The 23,745-nt window shown below is 40.9% G+C and overlaps 3 protein-coding genes across 3 annotated transcripts; all 3 read right to left on the reverse strand.

The window, feature by feature from the left end:
- Window positions 1-8,281: 8,281 nt before the first annotated feature.
- Window positions 8,282-8,776, reverse strand: LOC135698231 (uncharacterized). Its single transcript, XM_065218124.1, has one exon. It carries the CDS (start codon window positions 8,774-8,776, stop codon window positions 8,282-8,284), a length of 495 nt encoding a protein of 164 aa, XP_065074196.1.
- A 330-nt stretch (window positions 8,777-9,106) lies between these two features.
- On the reverse strand, window positions 9,107-9,661 carry LOC135698232 (uncharacterized). The gene has a single exon (XM_065218125.1). The coding sequence runs from the start codon at window positions 9,659-9,661 to the stop codon at window positions 9,107-9,109; it is 555 nt and encodes a 184-aa protein (XP_065074197.1).
- Window positions 9,662-20,811: 11,150 nt separating this feature from the next.
- On the reverse strand, window positions 20,812-21,306 carry LOC135698233 (uncharacterized). The gene has a single exon (XM_065218126.1). The coding sequence runs from the start codon at window positions 21,304-21,306 to the stop codon at window positions 20,812-20,814; it is 495 nt and encodes a 164-aa protein (XP_065074198.1).
- Window positions 21,307-23,745: the final 2,439 nt, after the last annotated feature.

Consider the following 23,745-nt stretch of genomic DNA (forward strand, 5'->3'; position numbering starts at 1 on the left):
GGGGTAACCGTGGGAGAGGTTACCACCAGCCACAATACGAAAGCAGGGGAAGAGGTTTCCACCAGAACCCAAACGGACAAAGGTCCAACCGGGGTGGAAATCAATTCCAACAAAATAACTACAATCAGCAGCGTGGACACTACGGCCCACAAGCCGCTAATGTAGCCGAACAGAGACCCCAAGACCAGCCAAGAAATAACAACCAACAACAACCCCAAGGGGAAGAGGCCAATCTCATCGATCTTTTTCGCTAATTTCAATGCGGAAAAGGCTTTGAGGGCCCATTTCTCACTATTCGACACCAACCTTGAATTGATAGTAGATAGCGGAGCTTCCTGCTGTCTACTTGATAAGAGGTATGTACCAAAAAAATGTAATTATTAATAATACACAGACTTTGGAAGTAAGTGGGGTAAACGGTATTACCAGCACCTTGGGATTTGTAGATACCTTTTTAGGATACCATTCCAAGAGTTACCCAATAAGGTTCCATGTTATGGACCAATTGCCATCTCACGTTGTGGGATTAATAGGCACCAATTTTTTAAAAGAATTCGGAGCAACAATTGACTTTGCCCGAATGAAAATGGAGTTTACTGAACCGAGAGATGAATATTTTACGATTCCGGCTAGAACGGAAATGATTAAATTTATTGAAACGAACTTCACCGACACATGTGTTGTATTGAATCAGGAAATACAATCACATGTCTTCATAGCAAACGCTATTGTACAGCCATCGAATGGGAAAATACCTGTTCGGATGGTAAACGTAAAAAATAAGCCCGTACAAATTTCGAAACTAACACCAATAATCAAACCTGCAAGCGATTATGTGGTTTTACCTACCAACTTCAAGGATCTTAAGTCAGATAGATCAAGTCAACTTCTGAAAGAACTTGACTTAGATCATTTGTCTAAATCAGAAAAGCAGCATATAGAACAGATTTGCTCTAAATATGCTGACATATTCTGTCTCGAAAATGACCATCTAACTGTAACTAATATTTACAGTCCGGTCATCAAAACTAATCCACAAGCACAGCCAATTTATAGTAAACCCTATAAATTGCCGCATATGCAAAAAACCGAAGTGGAAGAGCAAATCCAAAAAATGGTCAACGACCAAATTATTGAAAAAGCTACTTCGGCATGGAACAGCCCCATTTTACTTGTCCCTAAGAAGAGTTCTGGGGATAAGAAGAAATGGAGGCTGGTCATCGATTACAGGAAATTGAATACTGTAATCGAAGATGACAAATTTCCATTGCCTAATATCGAGGATATTATTGACGCACTTGCTGGTGCGAAATATTTCTCACACTTGGACCTTTCTCAGGGTTACTATCAGTGTCTTTTAAGACCGGAAGATAGACCCGTGACAGCATTTTCAACACCCTCGGGGCAGTATCAGATGACGAGACTGCCCATGGGCCTTAAAATAAGCCCTTCATCTTTTTCAAGGCTCATGACAATTGCTATGTCAGGTCTAGATACGACAAAATGTCTGGTCTATCTAGATGACATCATTGTTTTTGGGAAATCAGTCGAAGATCATAACAGAAATCTGATTTCTGTTTTTGAAAAACTTCGAAAAGTGAACTTGAAATTAAATCCTAAGAAATGTAATTTCTTTAAAACAGAATTACTGTATTTGGGACACCTCATATCTGCAGAAGGTATTAGGCCTGATCCTGCTAAAATAGAAGCAGTGAAAAAATGGCCTACTCCTTTAAATGCTGATGAGGTAAAGCGATTTGTTGCTTTCGCTAATTACTATCGAAAGCACATTAAAAATTTTGCAAGTTTGTGTGCACCCTTAAATCGTCTAACGAGAAAAGGAGCACAATTTATGTGGAATTCAAAATGTGAAACATCATTCAACATTTTAAAGACGAAGTTCATTGACCCACCAGTATTAGATTACCCGAGCTTCGAAAAAACCAATACTTTCCATCTACATACGGATGCTTCTGGTTACGCGATAGGAGCTGTCTTATCTAACGATAATGGCAAACCTGTTGCATATGCCAGTAAAGCATTGAACCAAGCAGAAACAAATTATCCAACGATAGAGAAGGAACTGTTGGCTTTGGTATGGGCAATTCGACATTTTCGACCATATCTTTATGGACGGAAATTCATTGTTCATACTGATCATAGGCCATTAGTATACCTTTTCTCTCTGACGGATCCTTCGAGTCGCCTGACCAAATTCAGATTAGCACTCGAGGAATACGACTTCGAAACGATCTATATCCCAGGAAAAGACAACGTAATAGCGGACGCGTTATCACGTATATCTATTTCTGATTTAAAAGCTATGGCTATGCCAGTAACAACAAGATCGAAGACAAAATCAACATTGACTTTACAAAACACAGAATCTGACACTGATGGGTCTGATCAACCTCAAGTGTCAGAGACTAAATACATCCAAATGAAAGTCTGTCCGGAATTGAAAACTATTGAGATCTCCCCTGAATTAATAAAAATACCGGCTACAAGTACGTTAGATCATCTACGGAGACTAATGGAAAGGATAGCGATATATATAAAGGAAAATAAATTGGAAAATGTGCACATTTTCATTAAAAGACATAAAAGCGCTATACAAATTATCAAAAATTTAAGAAATTTGAAATATGAAGGCTTGCCAAAAATAGTCATAATCGGGGATGATGTTAGAAAAATTAATGATGAAAAGGAAAGACAGACAATTATAAATGACTATCATGTCCTACCGACAGCTGGTCATGCAGGGATCAATAGAACCCTGCACACCATAAAACAAAAGTTCTATTGGCCAAAAATGAAGCAAGATATTAGCAATTTTATAAAAACTTGCGAATTATGTCAAAAGAATAAGAATTTACCAACAAACAGAACACCAATGATAGTAACGACGACTGCCAACACGGCATTCGAGAAAATATACCTCGATCTGGTTGGTCCATTACCACCAGATATTGACGACAATAAATACGTCCTCACCACACAGTGTGAGTTGACTAAATTCATAACTGCGACTCCGATTAAGGAAAAATCGTCGAGCGCAGTTGCAAGAGCTTTCGTTGAGAAGGTTATCCTAAATTTTGGTATTCCAAGTATCATTGCGACGGATAGAGGTACTGAGTTTATGTCCGCGGTATTTAAAGATATTTGTGAACTTCTCAAGATTGAGAAATTAAATTCAGTCGCGTACCATCATCAGTCCATTGGAGCTTTGGAAAATGCCCATAAATCTCTGGGTAACTTTCTCCGAATTTACGCTGGTAGCAAAATATTTGAATGGACATCCTGGATGCCATTCTTTCAATTTGCTTACAATACTACGTACCACTCTGAGACCAATTTTACGCCTTTTGAACTAGTATTTGGAAAGCAATGTAAACTGCCTTCTAATTTAGCGGACGAATCACCTATAGAACCAATTTATAACATGGAGGATTATTGTAAAATTTTAAAATTCAAACTCCAGACACTTCAATCAGAAGTGAGGAGTAAACTTTTGGCATCAAAACAAAAACGCTGTTTAGAATACAACGTGAACAAAACAGTTTCTAAATTTAATCCGGGAGAGCTTGTTTTGGTCAGACAGGAGACCGGAACAAAGCTAGACCCCAAATATTTTGGTCCATTTGCCGTGATAGAGGAGAAAGAGCCAAACGTAGTAATTGAAATGAACAACAAAAGCGAAATAATACATAAGGATAGAGTTAGAAAGTTTTATAGGTAATGATAGATAAAAGTAGAATAGGGTGTGTGGTGGATGTTGCCACACGGGTATGAGATATCCATAAAAACCTCATTTAGGACTAGGTGTATGATACGGGGTATCACACACAAGTATGGTTAGAAATTTTCATGATAGAATATAGGTCTACGTGGTGCTGATACGGGGTATCGCACACACGGTAGGTTGTTTAAAAAAAAAAATAGAAAAAGATAAAAATAGTTTTAAATTTTAGACTATAGCTTAAAATTTAAAAATTATAAAATAGGGCGTGTGGTGGATGCCAACCCTGCGCGAGCCCGGATATTTATCCATGAGCGATTATAAACATTGAGGATCAGCATAAATGCGATCACGCCACCCGGGCGATGAACGCATTTATGCTGATGCGACGAAAAGGGTCACGTAGGCACCACAGCCCGCGAGCTTGCGCTCGCTAAAGAATTAATGAATAAATGAGTCGAGTTTTGTAGCTGAACTGGAATGGTAGTCCCGGGCCGTTAAGACCAGAACTGAAGAAGCCATAAGCCCCCCACAAAAAGGGCAATTAATTATCATATCGTTTCACTGTAAACCTTCGACATCATTGTGTGAGATGTGATGAAAACCTTGGTTTTAAGGCCACAACTGCAGATTCCTTGCTAAAATATTAGACAACAACAACAACAACAACAACAACAACAACAACAGCGTAGGCTAGTTCATCACATTTGATAGTAGAAGTCTAAGTCACATTTGATAGTCTAAGGAAACGTTTCAGTCTAACATTAACGTAACGTAAAACTGGCTCTGAGACAACATTTAAAAAAAAAAACTTAATGTAAAATGGGAGTTACATCGGGACTGTGGTGAGGAATGGATGCGCGAACAAGGTAGAGCCAACAATCAATACGAAACTAACGATTTTGAATTGGCTCACCACTTTAGTAGCCTATTGGTCCCAAGCAAACGATTAACGTACCCTATTCTAGTTGAAATTCTATTACTACACTATGTTTGTTTTGATTCGCTATGAAAGTTTGACAGATAACATCAGGGGTGTGTGGATTCATGCAGAACATGCAGGGGTGAGTGAAATAGCTTGGGACTGCTTGGGACCGTTGTTCTGGTACTGAGTGAGCCAAAAATAATAATGATTTTCTTCGGGACCCAGTGGTCTTAGAGTTACCTCTATGGTAGAGCTCCACCGTAAGCGACAGTGCCCCAGTCCGGCAGAGATACCCCGACGGCAGGAAAATAGGAAGGTGGAAGAACACGGACAGCGCAGCCAACGACGAGAGTGCTAGATTTGGTTGTACAGGTGAGCGTCCTTCAAGAAAGCAATCAGCGCAGCCAGCGTCGAGGGGTCGTTGCCAAGTAGCTCCCTGATGTTCTCTGGGAGTCGGTGTTGTTCGCGTAGCCTCTGAAACTCTGGGCAGACACACAGCACGTGTTCCACCGAGGCAGGGATGCTGCAGATTGGACAAACCTTGTGGAAAGGTGTCCCACCAAAATTGTGGGAAATCCTCGCATGGCCGGTCCGGAGTCTTGAAATGATCCGTTGGTCCTTGTACTTGTGGCTGTCTAGCCAGGGTCGTACGGTTTCTTTGATCTTTCTCAGGAAAGTGGTCCGCGACTGAAACCAGGCTTCCATGATAATATTCGCGATCCAACGCTTGACGTCTAGGAGTGGTACGTTCTTGGTGAAGCGGGGACCAGATGGACCGGATCCCGCCAGCCTGTCCGCAGCCTCATTTCCAGGAACACCGCAGTGCCCGGGAATCCACGTAAAAACGGTTGAGGGTGGGGCATATCGTGTAATGGCTTGTATCCAGGGGTGGCTCGGGGCTACGGCTTCCAGCGCCTGGATGACGCTGTGTGAGTCCGGTAGCAAAAGGATCGGTTGATCTGCAGGAGTGATGGCTGCATCAAGAATAGCAGCGGCTTCTGCGGAAAAGACGGAACACTCCTCCGGTAGACTTTGACTTGTTGCGGAGTTTGGTCCTGCCACTCCGAGTCCCACTCCAGCCCGTGATCGCGATCCGTCCGTAAAGCGATGAACGTGCCCCGGATAGACCGACCCAAGAAGTTCTGCAACAAAACGCCTCAACGCTACAGAGTTATCTCCGGCTTGGAATCCTCTCTTAATCCGCTTATCTATTTTGATAACGTTAGATCGCCAACTTTTCTCTCCATGCCAGTGGACCCTGGCCACCGAGGAGAAGTCAAGGTTGGCTGCAGTGCGGAGGGCTCTGTTCCCCTCGTTGAGGAGAAAGACCCTATCATTCCCGGATGTCTTAGCAGCGAGGGCAGCGGCTTTCGTAGCAGTAGCTGCAGAATCCCTAAACCTAAACCTATTCTAATCCACCTGAAATAACTAACGAATGGAGGACTTTGACTACCCAGCCATGCAATAGTCTCATTCCGTGCCTTATGGCAACTTGATGAGTCTATTGCGCTCATCTTCTGGCACCACCCAGGGGAGACTTCGGAATATTATTATATGAGACAATTCAATGCAGACGTCTTTCCAAATTTAGCAGATCGACAGGTAATCGGTGAGCTAATCAACAACTCGACAACATCTCATCGTCAACGCATGCTATGAGAATTTCCAATTGCAAACAATAACGAAATGACGTCATCGAGCTATCGATCAACTACCCTGGTTACCACCTGGTACCTTATAGCACAATGCTAGGAGGCGGACCGGAAGAATCGATGAGCAACCTCCCCCCATTAGTTTCCGAGCAAATTTATCAGCAAAAACAAATTTATACCTGTAAGGGACATCCCCACGACCAGTTGGCAGGTAAAATTTTCGTCCGGGGATTTGTTTATAATCCATTTTGACATATGTCCGGAAGGATTTGAGATTTGGGCGTAATTGCATTTGTAAACAAACACGTCAATCACCGATTTCTCGCGAATAAAAGCTCAATCTCGAAAAGTAATAACACTATGAGGTAGAGGAATGATTCTTCTATCATTTGGTATAGTTTGTTTGTGAGATTGAGCTTTTATTCAAGAGAAATCAGTAATTGACGTGTTTGTTTTCAAAAGCAATTACGCCCAAATCTCAAATCACTCCGGATGTTTCGTCATCCATTAAAATACAGCAATCAAATTTCGTCAAAACTCGTTCGTAGAGTACTCGTGCTCGCTTTTTGGACTCTAAATTTTGTTTCAGGGAGTGATTCGGATGTTTACTGGCACAAAAAGACTTATATCCTACTGTTGAAAGGAAAGTTGGAATCGTATTTCTTTGACAAATCACGTATGGAGACACCTGGGTTGCTTTTCACGTACCTCAACACCTTTCTCCTCAGCTCTTTGTCCCTAGTGCCACTTTTATGATAGATGCGCTGTGCTCTATCCACACTCAGAGTATCCTTGTAACGTTGGATTACAAGACTCACCGTTGACTTTGGGAATTTTAACACTTTTGCTATTTTTGAGGCAGACCACGAAGGGTTCTCTAGATGTTTGTGCACAATTAATTTTCTTTTCTCAAGTTCCATGATCCGTAATTTCGGGATGCGTCGATTAATCGAGAAAAACTTTTCACAAATTTCTTCGTCAATGAAACATCAACAAATGCCTGTCAAACGTCTTTTGTTCCAACCACCAGGGGCGCGGTGGTTTATTAAACCATGCGTCCAGATTTACTTTGAATCGAGCTTTATTCGATTAGTATTGGTTCACAATGATTAAGAAAGGAGCCATCAAACGATCTTAACACACACGGAAAATTTTCAAATAATATTCCTAGGGACATTATTCAGGATCAAAAATTTAGATACTGATAAATCTTAACTTTTTTATTTATTTCCTGGATAAATCAAGCAATGTGGTTAACTTTTGGGGTATTAAGGGCTGTTCATAAGCTACGTAGACAGTAGGGGAACTTAGGAACTGCCCACGGTCCATACAAATTTAAAAAAATATGGACTATCGTCTATGCTGGGGGAGAGGGTAAAGAATTCCAAAAACTGTCTCCGTAGCTTATTAATATATTCCAAGCACCGGTTGGAAACTAACGATTTAAAATTGGATCACTACTTGATTAGCCTATTGGTCCCAAGCAAATCGATTAACGTACCCCATTCTAGTCAAAATTATTGTACTACACTATGTTTGTTTTGATTTGATATGAATTTTTGACAGATAAAATGAGGGGTTCGTGGATTTTCCTATGCTTCGAGGGATGCATCGATTAGCTTGGGACCGAAGAGAGTACCAGAGCTGAGCCAAAAAGTTGAGCACAATTCTTCGGAACCTTCTGGCCTTAAACTTACCTCTATGGTTGTAACGCGTTAGTTGGAACAAACGACACCTGATGCAACGGAAAGGGAGGAATTTGATAACTATCACTTAATGCACTTTTTAACACCACTTCAATGCATTTAATTAAAACTTTTTAAAACCGAAAATGAAAGCAAAAACGACGCAGCAAAACAAAAACAAGTCATTTTCGCAGCGAAGCCTACTGCGATCCTCTGCATTTATATTATTAATATCGATCATAACGCCTTATCGAACATGTCAAAATCACCCAACCAAATCCTACGACAAGAGCATACTGTTCTGGACGCGCATATAGGCAACGTACCTCACCGCTACATTACCATCAGAATCCAACACGTCGGACGTCAACCGCCAGTAACCGACGGGAACTACCGGCGGTATCCAGTCGCCTTCGGGAGCGAAATCCTTGACCCAGTAGTGGCCCTTCGGAAACGGACAAATCCGCTTGTCCTCCACCCGTGGCAGATTGGTCCAGTTTACGAAATAATTTTGATACTCTTTGTACGGTCCATTGACCACATCACACATCTTGTTCTTGGGAATCTTCAGTGGATACTGGTTGAATTGATTGTTGCCGAGACGACTGTAAGCTACCGTTGCGGTGAATGAGTACTCATTCCCTAAATCTATGAATAAGTCCGCTTCGCCGGCCAAAATCCACGAGGTGCGATTGAATTTACGAACCCGGATCCCGGTCGCATTGAGCAGCTCAAATCCCAACTCTTGCTCGAATCGTTCCAATTGGACTTCCATCTTTGCGGTCAAAGTTGACGCGAAACTCAGCAATGAGATTATCTGGACCAGCTTGCGGCACATTGTGATAGGAAATGAATGGCGGTTCCATCCTGTTATTTATTTTACATGTCCAGATTGGATCTTAATTTGACAATGTCAGGAGTTACCTGACATATGTTAAGGGTTGTTTGAGCCTATCCGGGTTGCTCAGGAATTGATTCTCTTCCAGTTAGTAGTAGATTCTGCGACTGCACGCTATTGCAGTATTGCTAAATATAATAAAGGAAACTCGTGGTCCTTTCCGCTAATAACTTTGCTTTATTCGAAACTTCCAACCTCAACGGAACCCTAATATATGAAACTGTTCTTGATGTACAAGTAGGCAAAGTACCTTATTGCAACATTATCATCCAAGTCTAACAAGTCAGCCGTCAACCGCCAGTAACCGGTCGGAACTACCGGCGGTATCCAGCCACCGTCGGGAGCAAAATCCTTGACCCAGTAGTGGCCCTTCGGATAAGGACAAAGCCGTTCATTGCCCACCCGTGGCAGGTTGGTCCAGTTCAAGAAATAGTCCTGATACTCCTTGTACGCTCCATTAACCACATCACACACCTGGTTCTTGGGAATCTTCAGCGGATACTCGTTGAACTGATTGTTGCCAAGCCGGCTGTAAGCCGCCGTCATGGTGAATGAGTACTCATTTCCAAAGTCTCGGAACAAGTCTCCTTCGCCGGTCATAATCCACGAAGTGCGATTGAATTTACGCACCCGGATCCCGGTGGCGTTGACCAGGTGAAATCCGGAAACCTGCTCGAATCGTTCCAATTGCGCTTCCATCTTTGCGCTGGCTGTTGTCACCAAGCACAGCAAGGCGATGAAGTGGACCACATTGTGCCACATTGTGACAGGAAATGAATGGAATGGCGGTTCCATCAGAGAAACTTATTGACTTTTCCGATCAAGATTGGATCTGTTTGGTTCAATTGTACTTTTCCATGAAGTTTTATACGGTAATTGGAGTTATCTAGCCTATTTTTAATGTTGTTTGGGCATAGAATGTGACAATGTTGCTGATGATTTGTCTGTGCCAATATATGCCGAGCAAGCAGCATGTATTGAACAGTGGCTAATTAAATACAATCAGTAACAACTGCACTTTCTTAATCTATTCCACAATACCAGGAGAACTGCGTACTGCGCGATGTTTCGCTTCATTTCATTTCAGTCTTCATTCGCTCGCTGAAGGGGCTTTTAGTGGGGAATGGGGTGTTTACACTTAAGCTGGGTTTAGACAGGGCAAGTCAATTGATCAAGTCAGTTGAATTCAACTGACTTGAACGCGAATTGAACCATGCCATTCAACTGACTTGATCAACTCACTTGATTTGAAAAAAAATTGAACCAGGCTCAACTTTTCAAGTCAATTGAATTCAACTGAGTTGATCAATTGACTTGCCCTGAAGCAAACTGACGTTTGCCAGAAAACAAGCAGACCCATTAAGCTGGGTTTAGACTAAGCAAGTCAAATGATCAACTCAGTTGAATTCAATTGGCTTGAAAAGTTGAGCCTGGTTTAACTTTTTTCAATTCAAGTGAGTTGATCAAGTCAGTTGAATGGTATGGTTTACACGTTCAATTCGCGTTCAAGTCAGTTGAATTCAACTGACTTGATCAATTGACTTGCCCTATCTAAACCCAGCTTTATTGATACCCCATCCAGGTTGCAAGTGAATAATAAACGAATTCGCTATAAATCTATTGTCTTAATGTCAAATTTACATCAACGCAACACAAACGGATCTAATGTAGGTGGTCCTTTAAGATTTGAGGTCACGTGTTCGCTATTTTTGATGGTTCATTGGAAAACTAGTATTTAAACCAAATTATCTCGAATATGGTAAAGATGATCGAAAAATCCAACTGACAATCTTTTCTAATTACGCCAAATTCTGTGAAATGGTTCAAGTCCCGGGAATTCCCAAATTGAGAAATCACCCTGCTCTGCCATTTCACAATGAAATATTGTTTTGTCCGATTGAACCTCCATACTCATAAGTGGTTTCAAAAGTATTAGAGATTAGTCTGTAATGATTTTAAAATATTTTGAACATAGACTTTCATTTATCTTTTGTTTTTGGGAAAATATTTCATTCATTTTAAAAATCACCCTTACCGGGCAATGTTCCCAAGTAACATTGCAGGTTTTATCGCGGTTTTACAGCATTCTTCAAGTTTAAATCATGGTCTACAGAACCCTCATAAAAACTAAAATTGTTACTTGGGTTGAAAACAGTTCTGCTAATTTCATGTATTATAGAAATCACGCAGCTTTGATATTTCAGGTTGAAATATTTATAAGTTAAATTCAACCTCAATTCTCATGAGTTGTTTTAAAATAAATTATTCTGTAATAATTTCAGCTTCTTTGTAGTAGGGAGTAAGTGCGCACACCAAATATTTTAAATATTGTTCGGTACTTTTTTGCTGGATACGTTCTGAATAGTCTGGATAGACTGAAGAAGTTTGCAAGTAGTGAACGAAATACGTATCTGTTATAGTTCAAAGTAATAGTGAAAGTAAAGAGTGAAAGTGAATTAGTGGAAGTGAAAGTAATGCAAAAGTAGTACAATCAAAAGGAAAAATCGACGTAAAAGTGTAGGAACTAATACTTGAATAAGTGAAGGCAATAAGAAATGTAGTAAACAATTTGCATACACCATGGTTATAATTAAATTAATAATAAGAGTGTTTGTGAATGAAATAAATGTCAGTTTAACAGTAAGAAATAAAGAAATAATAATTGGTCGAGAAGGAATATTTAAGTAATTTATTACAGTGTAGAGGCTATCCAGGACACACTTCACAAAACGCATAAGGAAATGGCGTTGCGATCAATCGTTCTGACGATGACGGAAAAACGCAAATGAAAAACGCTAAATCAGACCAGAAGAGTGAAGAGGGATGAGGAGAGAAAAAAATTCAGTCTGTAAACTATTGTTGTGGAAGACAGTCGTGTGCACAACTGCTGCTGATTTGAAGGTGAAATACGACATGGCGTCGTCGGTAGGTGAGTATTTTTCCTAAAAAACGCGAGTAAAAATTAAAAAAAAATATTAAGAGCTTTGAAACAACAACCAAAATTACAATGCATGCAGGACGAGTGGGTTCCTGCATTGTTAACATGAAATGGAGAAGAGCGAGTGGGCTACTACTCTGAAGAAAGAAAATGAAGCAGAGCGCGTGGGCTACTGCATGATTGAATGAATTCAAAATGGATCAGAGCGGGTTGGCTACTATTTCAAAAATCATAAGAAAGTGATAATAATAACTATGAAGCAGGACGTGTGGGTTACTGTTCTTAAGTATTAGAATGATAAATATTTAAAATAAAAAAAATAAAAATTAATGCAGGGAGAGTGGGTTCCTGCATGCTTGAAAGAAATCAAGAATTGCATATTAAGACCGTTGTTTTTTTTTCTCAATTTTAGACAAATCGGTTCGAACGCCGCGTGATCAGAAAAAAAAAGCCAAAGAGATGGCCAGAGAGCTGGCGAATGCTCTGGAAAAAGCACTGGAACGTAGTCTTCAAGTGAACAAAGAGCTTCAAGCTTCACAGCAAGATGGCGTCAGACAGACGGAACCGGAGGAACAGCCCGAGATTGAATTCGATGTTGACAATGGATTGAGCAGTACGAGACGTGTAACGGGTTCCAGCTTCGAAGAGTCGAAGTTCTTATCATCGATGAATCAGCTCTCTGTTGCGTCCATTAATGTCCCGAAATGTAAAGCAACGGACGATGACGGAATTTACCGTCATACATATGACCAGTGGAAGGACTTGCTGAGTGATTCCCTTAAGCTAGCCGGCATAGAGGACGAAATGACAAAGTTTACGGTGTTCAAAGTGAAGGCTGGTGCCCGTCTGCTCGAGATATTTAGGAACACGAAGTCAGACGCCGAGTCACCAGATCCAGACAAGAAACCTTTTTCAAACGCGTTGCATCGACTTCAGAGTTATTTCGGGTCTGGGTCCGAAGTGATGCTGATGCGACGAAAGCTGGCAATGATGTCTCAGAAACCCGATGAAACGGATCTCAGTTTCCTTACACGTGTTGGTTCATTTGTGTATTCGATGAGGGTAAGGAGTTTGAGCAAACCCGAATAGAAATTTACATTAGCCCAACGTTTGATTTTGATGTCTACATCAGCATCGAAATCAAATGTATGCCTGATGTCAAACATTAGAAAACATTATGATTTAGTTGTATTTAAGCAACGTAACATGGTGTATACATCAGAAATTTTGGAACAAAATTTTGCCATCCTAATGTCGGTCTGACGTCAAAAATTTCAATCTATTGACATTAGAACCAAACGTTTTAAGGATGTTTTCAGATGTAAAAAACGTTAGAACTAAACGTTGTTCGGATGTTTTTATATGTACATGTATTCTGATGTTTTCTAACGTAGATGTTTCCCGATGCTAGAACCAAACGTTTTTTGGATGTTTTCGGATGTACACAACGTTAGAACTAAACGTTGTTCGGATGTTTTCAATTGTACTTCGTGTTTGTTGTTCTCTGATGTTTTCAGATGTACAAAACGTTTAAAGTAAACGTTGTTTGAATGTTTTCAAATGTAGATGTTTACTAATGTTTTTAGATATACAAAACACTAGAATCTTACTTTTCAAATGCTTTCAATTATATTTACAACACATTAGAATTAGAAACATGATCGTGTAAACACTACACACCATTGTTGTTAGATAACATCATAAAAATGCGTACATAATAGTCAATGCTGAAGCTCCCGTTTCCCACCAGTCAGATAACTGACCTTAGCTAACCAAATATCATTGCGGCAACTCTCTATGCGGCAGGGGAACTATGCCATTAGCGCGCTAAGAGTTATTAGACCACTGACATAGGCGCCTATTCATGGGTGACGAGGCACTTGGTGACATTACAGCGAGCTTGGCAATTGTTATAGCATTTTTGAGTGAACTACCAGACAATCATGACAATAAGATCGCTGCGCCTCCAGATCTCCCTTTAAATCGACCCGCTGTGCCAATTTGTCAATAATGCATGACACTTTGGACGTGGATCGGGATGATCCACAAATGCGGAATGTTTTGGGCTACCAGTCTTCTACCTAATTGACGAACTGCAAATATATAATAAACAAAATTATTATGCATGAAAAATATGACAATGTACAATGCTCGAGGAACACTGGGAGTTTTCGAACGACGCGTGCTTAGGAATGCCGGACAACAATCCCGCAAAAATGGTGTTTTCCTCAAATCCGGCCGGTACAAGACGCAGAAAAGCACAGCGTGCTATGTGGTTAGACCAAGTGGAGCAAGATGTAGGAAGTGTGAGATGCTCGAGAAATTGGAGACAAGCAGTCAGGGACCGAGTTAGTTGGCGCAACTTTGTTATACAGGTCAAATCTTGAGGGACGTCCGACCAGCAAAAGTAAAGTAAGTATCTTATACGTTTGCCAACATTCCACGACAATATATGATTAGGTTTTCACTTGGTATGTAATGAACAACAGAGATACGCGATAATTCGTATAGTTTCTGCGATTGATGGTTAATTTTAAATGTACGTATAGTCACAGACAAACAGACGTAACTCTTCATTGTGTATCTTCGTTCACGCATTAAACGGTTGATTAGAATATTATCAGTTCCGCGAACTACTCGCCGCAGCGCTGGCATCGGATCACTTTGACGTTTCAATGCATTCTATAGAACTTTTATGCAATATTGTTTGCGAGTTAGCGAGCAAGCTTGTTTTCCGCGAGAAGCCTGAAAGATGTCGCTACTGAGGCCCTATGTTTTGAGATACTATGTTTTCTAGAAAAAAATTTTCAAAGTGTTACGTCTGTTTGTCTGTGGTATAGTACTATATAACAGCATAACTGGATCGTCATGTTCACCATCTGTCATTGTCTGCAAAAATATTTAATAGCAGTTACCTGTGTTGTGATACTTCCTTCAATGAAAACTAATTTTCTTGCATTGCCATGGTCATCTGGGATGAGGCTGGTCCACTGATCATTCGGAATAAGCTCTCCACACATCATTGAATCAATGTAGGATCAATGTAGATATGTAGATATCAATGTACATAGATGGTGTCATATGCAAAGTGCGAAAAGAGAATGAAAGAAATACGAAAAAGATTAGCTTCAAGAAGTAACAGTTTCATCGGATTAGTCACCAAGTCTCCCACCACTGCTATCTGCAGCCCTATCACTCCCATCCCCACGATTGCGGAAGAGAATAATAAAATTCTTGATTTAATTTAAAGAAATTAATATTTAGAAGATTTGAGTTATCGGAATCCGTATTCGGTTTCCCCATCGGGATCCGTATTCGGTTTCCCCATCGGGATCCGTCTACGGAATCCCCATTGGGATGCGTATTCGGTTTCCCCATTGGGACCCGTACTCGGTTTCCCCATCGGGATCCGTATTCGGATTCCCCATCGGGATCCGTATTCGTTTTCCCCATCGGGATTCGTATTCGGTTTCCCCATTGGAATCCGTCTACGAAATCCCCATCGGGATCCGTCTACGGAATCCCCATCGGGATCCGTATTCGGTTTCCCCATCGGGATCCGTATTCGGTTTCCCCATCGGGATCCGTCTACGGAATCCCTATTGGGATGCGTATTCGGTTTCCCCATCGGGATCCGTATTCGGTTTGCCCATCGGGATCCGTATTCGGTTTCCCCATCGGGATCCGTATTCGGTTTCCCCATCGGGATCTGTCGATGTAACCCGTCATCGGAATCCGCCTACGGAACCCGTCATCTTCCACTTTATTTTAGCTTTTAGTAGGGGTAAGAGGGGCATAGTGAACAGGTTGGGCATAGTGAGCATCCAGCTTGAACTTCCGGCTGTTCGGAAAAAAATGGTTGGTGGTAGGATCAATATCATAATAATATTGAACCTACTACCACAAATGAAGTGACAGACGACTTACTGGCGAAGAAATCCATTAAAATAATGTGGTTCACTGTAATAGAATTTTCTTGGAAGCTTGTGCCATCATCCACCAGATGGGTTAGTTTTTTTGTTTTGATTTGAACAAAGTTGATTTTGTGTACAATGATTCTTTGACAGTGTGCAAAGAGTGCGTATCATTTTGTCATTTTTTTATGCATTTCAGTTTTGAGTAGATTGAAAGAGATAGAACCAAAATATTCTAGTACATTTGGTGAAAATGCTAGTTCAATCCAATAGTAGTGTTGCCATGTGGTACAATCCAGTAGTAGTGGTGTTGCCATGTGGTACACTGAAAATTGCAATAGAAGGTTAGTCACCAAAGTTTTCGAGCCGCTCCGTCTGTCACTTCGTTTGTGCTACTACCAGTTGATTTGTTTCATGTAGCTGGAGATCCAAAGCCAAACTGCGGGATGCTCACTATGCCCCACCTGTTCACTATGCCCCTCCTCCCCCTATTTATTTATTTATTCGTCAATCAAATAAAAAAAACAATAAACACATTCACTAACCTGCAAAGAGATCCGGCTTCAAATTCCCCGCCGGGAACCAGCTTCGGACTCCCTACCGGGATCCGGCTTCAGACTGGTGCACTTTCCTAAAAAAAAACATAATTACAGTACATTAATTTACATTTACTTACCTGAAAAACAGCCTTCCTTTTCCAAGGGCGATCGCGGGACTCGCAATCTCCGAAACTGGCGGGGGTCCAGGTGTGGGAGCTGCCTTCCTGGCACGTCGGTAGCATTGGTGCTCAGCACGGAAAACAAGATCGACGGAAAAAAAAACAAACCAAAGGATTTGCCGCAACGTCGGACACCGAATCGCCACCAAAACTCGCGACGGACACCGCGAAAAAAAACTGTACACGGCCAATGTGATCAACCCAAATTTGAATACAGTGTACTCAAAATCGCAAAAAATGCAGGAACGCAGCGATGAGTACATTTGCCTCGAGATTTGCCTCATGTTTTCCGGTGGAAAACTTCAAAAATCTTCCGGAAAATTAGGATTGACGAAAATCCACAGAATCCAATCTTTACTTTTCTTATATTCGGAAAATTTTTACTGGAAAAACCTGGAAAACCTGGAAAAACAGAGGGAAATTAACTCAAAAATGAGTTCCTGTACTTTTTGCGATTTATGAGTGAACTAAACTCAAATTTGGGTGTTCTCATTCGCCGTGTAGTGCTGACTCAGGACAAAACAAACTTTGCATGAGGCGAGGGACCGAAGGACATCAATTTACATCGTGATGAACTTTGATTCTAATGTAACGTTAGGTTCTGTTGTCATTGGATGTATTCTGATGTCAAATTTTACATCGTCAAGACGTTTGATTCTGATGTAACGTTTGAGGCTAATGTATTTTTATGTACTTGGATGTCACACTGAAGTCTGAATACATTAAGGGTACAGCAATACACATTAAAATTTAATGTATTGAAGATGTCTGCTGATGTTTCCTACATTACAATTTCTATTCGGGTCTCCAATCTGATCTTGGACAGCGCGCTTCGAGCTCAAACTCGGCCGGTTCCTGGAACGTCTTTGCGTAGGAAACCTCCTTCCCCTTGGTGGGACCACCAATGCACAGAGGTTTATCGTAAAAAGTCCGACGCGTTTAAGCTTTTCCGGAAACGTGGAACACCCGTGTATTTCGAAGCGTACTCGGCTCTTGAACGCGAACTCAAGAGCCTCATCAAAGCCAAGAAACGCGGATACTGGCGGCAATTCGTGGACGGATTATCGCGCGAAACGTCGATGAATACGCTTTGGAACGCGGCGCGAAGGATGCGCAGCCGGTCTTCGAACAACGAGAGCGAGGAGTACTCAGATCGTTGGATTCTTAAGTTCGCACGAAAAGTATGTCCTGATTCCGTGCCGGCACGGATGATTCCTCGCGAAACGACGAATTCGGTAGACGAGATCAGCCAGCCTTTTTCAATGCTGGAGCTCTCACTCGCGCTCCTTTCGTGTGGCAATTCGGCTCCGGGGGCTGATAGAATCAAGTTCAACTTGTTGAAGAACCTCCCAGACGTCGCTAAGAGGCGCATGTTGAACTTGTTTTGTCAGTTCCTAGAGCTCAATATTGTTCCCGACGATTGGAGACGAGTAAGGGTGATACCCAACAAACATTGGAAGCAGAATAAGAGCTTATTAATGCAAAAATATGCTTCTTCAGCTAAAAAATTGCTTATTCAGTCTTTAATCAGCACAAATTGTTTGTTGGGTAGCCATTAAAAAGCCTGGAAAACCGGCTTCAGATCATAACTCGTATCGTCCCATCGCGATGTTATCGTGCATTCGAAAATTGTTGGAGAAAATGATCCTTTTTCGCTTGGACAAATGGGCTGAGACGAACCACCTACTCTCAGATACTCAATTTGGTTTCCGTAGGGGCAAGGGAACGAACGACTGTCTCGCGTTGCTTTCCACTGAAATTCAGTTGGCTTTTGCTAAAAAAGAGCAAATGGCTTCTGTGCTCTTGAATATTAAGGGGGCTTTTGATTCAGTATCGGTTGAAGTCCTTTCAGACAAACTCCACGCATGTGGCCTTTCTCCATTAATTAATCACTTTTTGTACAATTTGCTGCTTTTATGATAGATGCGCTGTGCTCTATCCACACTCAGAGTATCCTTGTAACGTTTGATTACAAGACTCACCGTTGACTTTGGGGATTTTAACACTTTTGCTATTTTTGAGGCAGGCCAAAAAGGGTTCTCTAGATGTTTGTGCACAATTAATTTTCTTTTCTCAAGTTCCATGAACCGTAATTTCGGGATGCGTCGATTAATCGAGAAAAACTTTTCACCAATTTCTTCGTCAATGAAACATCAACAAATGCCTGTCAAACGTCTTTTGTTCCAACCACCAGGGGCGCGGTGCTTTATTAAACCGTGCGTCCAGATTTACTTTGAATCGAGCTTTATTCGATTAGTATTGGTTCACAATGATTAAGAAAGGAGCCATCAAACGATCTTAACACACACGGAAATATTTCAAATAATATTCCTACACACAAACAACGAAAATTGTATTTATAAAAATAGTGCATTTTCAAATTAAAAGTTTCCTAAAATTTGTAGATTCAACAGCAAAAATATTCAAAATAAAAGTTAGTTTTTTTAATTGAAAGTTTTTCTTTTACTTTTGATTCGTGGTTTTAAAAGTACATATTTTTAAAACAAAAGTTGTAAAACTGTCAAAAGTACCCCTCAGCGATGTTTTTACTGGCTGCACTGACATCTGATATGCCGCCTTTTCTGCTAGTCTGGCCGCTGTGAACATGAAATCCAGCTCTGAAGTTACAACAAGAGTCAGGATTCTTCTGTGGGATACCAGACACTGAAGTTTTCTTAGTTGGATATTCCGACATTATTTGCTGCTATGTAAAGACCCACGTGAAATTGACATTCCAAATGGTAAGTACACTATTTTCATTGTTATTGTTATTGGATTTTTAGATTATTTTTTATCAGGCTTTGGAATCTACCAGGACGAAGTCGACACAGTTTTCGGTATAGACCTTATCAAATTCCTTTTGAAGAAGGATCAAGCCCTACTGAATAATAACGAAAAAGGTAAATTAAACTTTGATCGGGAGAAGGACGAGAACCAGCTGCCCGTAAAACCCGTCACCTGTTGGTACTTTATGAAGCTGCGGCATAGGATTTACAGATTGCGAAATGGAAAACAATATCAAGCTTGCCTTGCCAGTGTCCAGATTTTGTGTTCCTCGTATCGACCTTCACTTGACGGGATGTGAATATGTGTCTCTCCGTGAATCTTATTGCATAACGCTTAATTATTTGTAAAGGAATTGGATAATAAATGTATTTTGATCTTTTTTTCTAATATCTAAAAACCTTAAATTAAATATTATTTAGAATTTAAAATGAATAAAGATGTTATTACGGTGAAAATGTGTGTTTTTCATTTCAAAATGTTACTTATCGTATCACATTTTCAAACCAAAACTTCGTCTTGAATTGAAATGAACCTGATTTTAATTCCATCACTGCCGTGCTTTTAATTTGACAGTATCACAATTTATTTTGAAAGTTTTAACTTTTAAAAGTATAGAGCGAACAATTTTTGATTTAACAGTTGGCTGACTTTTGTTTTGAAAGTCAACCGCTTTCTACCAAAAAGAACCAATGCGAACTTTTAATTCTATCAATGATTTTTTTAATTTTAGCAATGATTTTTCTTTGTGTGTAGGGAAATTATTCAGGATCAAAAATTTAGATACTGATAAATCTTAACTTTTTTATTTATTTCCTGGATAAATCAAGCAATGTGGTTAACTTTTGGGGTATTAAGGGCTGTTCATAAGCTACGTAGACAGTAGGGGAACTTAGGAACTGCCCACGGTCCATACAAATTTTAAAAAATATGGACTATCGTCTATGCTGGGGGAGAGGGTAAAGAATTCCAAAAACTGTCTCCGTAGCTTATTAATATATTCCAAGCACCGGTTGGAAACTAACGATTTAAAATTGGATCACTACTTGATTAGCCTATTGGTCCCAAGCAAATCGATTAACGTACCCCATTCTAGTCAAAATTATTGTACTACACTATGTTTGTTTTGATTTGATATGAATTTTTGACAGATAAAATGAGGGGTTCGTGGATTTTCCTATGCTTCGAGGGATGCATCGATTAGCTTGGGACCGAAGAGAGTACCAGAGCTGAGCCAAAAATTTGAGCACAATTCTTCGGAACCTTCTGGCCTTAAAGTTACCTCTATGGTTGTAACGCGTTAGTTGGAACAAACGGCACCTGAAGCAAAGGAAAGGGAGGAATTAGGATAACTATCACTTAATGCACTTTTTAACACCACTTCAATGCTTTTAATTAAAATTTATTAAAACCGAAAATGAAAGCAAAAGCAAAAACGACGCAGCAAAACAAAAACATGTCATTTTCGCAGCGAAGCCTACTGCGATCCTCAGCATTTATATTATTAATATCGATCATAACGCTTTATCGAACATGTCAAAAAATACACAACCAAATCCTACGCCAAGAGCATACTGTTCTGAACGCGCATATAGGCAACGTACCTCACCACTACATTACCATCAGAATCCAACACGTCGGACGTCAACCGCCAGTAACCGACGGGAACTACCGGCGGTATCCAGTCGCCTTCGGGAGCGAAGTCCTTGACCCAGTAGTGGCCCTTCGGAAACGGACAAATCCGCTTGTCCTCCACCCGTGGCAGATTGGTCCAGTTTACGAAATAATTTTGATACTCTTTGTACGGTCCATTGACCACATCACACATCTTGTTCTTGGGAATCTTCAGTGGATACTGGTTGAATTGATTGTTGCCGAGACGACTGTAAGCTACCGTTGCGGTGAATGAGTACTCATTCCCTAAATCTATGAATAAGTCCGCTTCGCCGGCCAAAATCCACGAGGTGCGATTGAATTTACGAACCCGGATCCCGGTCGCATTGAGCAGCTCAAATCCCAACTCTTGCTCGAATCGTTCCAATTGTACTTCCATCTTTGCGGTCAAAGTTGACGCGAAAGTCAGCAATGCGATTAACTGGACCAGCTTGCGGCACATTGTGATAGGAAATGAATTGCGGTTCCATCCTGTTATTTATTTTATGTCCAGATTGGATCTTAATTTGACAATGTCAGGAGTTATCTGACATATGTTAAGGGTTGTTTGAGCCTATCCGGGCTGCTCGGGAATTGATTCTCTTCCGGTTAGTAGTAGATTCTGCAACCGCACGCTATTGCAGTATTGCTAAATATAATAAAGGAAACTCGTGATCCTTCCCGCTAATAACTTTGCTTTATTCGAAACTTCCAACCTTCTCAACGGAACCCTACGATATGATACTGTTCTTGATGTACAAGTGGGCAACGTACCTTACTGCTACATTATCATCAGAATCCAACAAGTCAGCCGTCAATCGCCAGTAACCGGTCGGAACTACCGGTGGTATCCAGCCTCCCTCGGGAGCATAATCCTTGACCCAGTAGTGGCCCTTCGGAAATGGACAAAACCGTTCATCGCCCACCCGTGGCATGTTGGTCCAGTTCAAGAAATAGTCCTGATACTCCTTGTACGCTCCATTAACCACATCACACACCTGGTTCTTGGGAATCTTCAGCGGATACTCGTTGAACTGATTGTTGCCAAGCCGGCTGTAAGCCGCCGTCATGGTGAATGAGTACTCATTTCCAAAGTCTCGGAACAAGTCTCCTTCGCCGGTCATAATCCACGAAGTGCGATTGAATTTACGCACCCGGATCCCGGTGGCGTTGACCAGGTGAAATCCGGAAACCTGCTCGAATCGTTCCAATTGCGCTTCCATCTTTGCGCTGGCTGTTGTCGCCAAGCACAGCAAGGCGATGAAGTGGACCACATTGTGCCACATTGTGACAGGAAATGAATGGAATGGCGGTTCCATCAGAGAAACTTATTGACTTTTCCGATCAAGATTGGATCTGTTTGGTTCAATTGTACTTTTCCATGAAGTTTTATACGGTAATTGGAGTTATCTAGCCTATTTTTAATGTTGTTTGGGCTTAGAATGTGACAATTTTGCTGATGATTTGTCTGTGCCAATATATGCCGAGCAAGCAGCATGTATTGAACAGTGGCTAATTAAATACAATCAGTATAAACTGCACTTTCTAAATCTATTCCATTATACCGGCAGAACTGCGTACTGTGTTTCATTTCATTTCATTTCAGTCTTCATTCGCTCGCTGAAGGAGCTTTTTATTAGGGACTTTACATAGAGGTAGCTCTATGAGGTAATGGGATGTTTACACTTATGCTATTTTAGTAGCGCTAATGAGCTAGCTGCTAGCAAAAAAAAGCTCACTAGCATAAAGTAAACAGGGCATCAGCGTCTACCAACATGAGATTTCAGGAGCAACTTCAGGCTCTAAGACTAGAAGGTCCCGATGAAACGTGCTCAACTTTTTGGCTCAGCTCTGGTACTCTCTTCGGTCCCAAGCTAATCGATTCACCCCTCGAAACATGGGAAAATCCACTAACCCCTCATTTTATCTGTCAAACTTTCATAGCGAATCAAAACAAACATTGTGTAGTACTAGAATTTCGACTAAAATGGGGTACGTTAATCGTTTGCTTGGGACCAATAGGCTAGTCAAGTAGTGAGCCAATTTAAAATCGTTAGTTTCGTATTGATTGTTGCGAGACAAGGAGGCGGCCGACAGCATTGCTTCAGCCCATCATTTGAAGCATTGTGTTGAAAGTGAGGGGAAAAAGTTTCCATTACCCATGTGCTGTTGACGTACAGATTCACGATCTCCCGTCGGATATGGATAATGTGGTTATCGTTGACCATATGCGCGAGTATGGTGAGATGATTGCAATCAGAAATGAAGTTTGGAAAAGCCACTTTCCAGGCTTCATTAATGGAGTTCCCTCTTACATTACTGTGGACGACGAAGTGACTTTGGTGTCATGCAAAAACCAAGTCAAAACTAGCCGTAACTGTGACCGAAAATCTCACCCGAAACAACGTTGCTCCGAATTGGCTACAGCGGTAGCAGCAGCTACTAAAATAACTCCAGCATCGATAAAAATCACAGCAACAGTAACATCACAAACGAAGTGACAGACGACTAACTGGCGAAGAAATCCATTAAAATAATGTGGTTCACTGTAATAGAATTTTCTTGGAAGCTTGTGCCATCATCCACCAGATGGGTTCGTTTTTTTTGTTTTGATTTGAACAAAGTTGATTTTGTGTACAATGGTTCTTTGACAGTGTGCAAAGAGTGTATCATTTTGTCATGTTTTTATGCATTTCAGTTTTGAGTAGAGTGAAAGAGATAAAACCAAAACATTCTAAAACATTTCAGTGCCAACATTTCAAAGGGGCGTAATTGCTTTTGTAAACAATGGCTTTAGACGTAGATTTCTCGCAAATGAAAACCCACCCCTTCAAATTAC

Source organism: Ochlerotatus camptorhynchus, unplaced genomic scaffold (genome assembly GCF_037179485.1).
Source record: "Ochlerotatus camptorhynchus isolate MF236.1 unplaced genomic scaffold, CSIRO-AGI_Acam_v1.1 ptg000084l, whole genome shotgun sequence".
In the NCBI taxonomy this organism is placed as follows: domain Eukaryota; kingdom Metazoa; phylum Arthropoda; class Insecta; order Diptera; family Culicidae; genus Ochlerotatus; species Ochlerotatus camptorhynchus.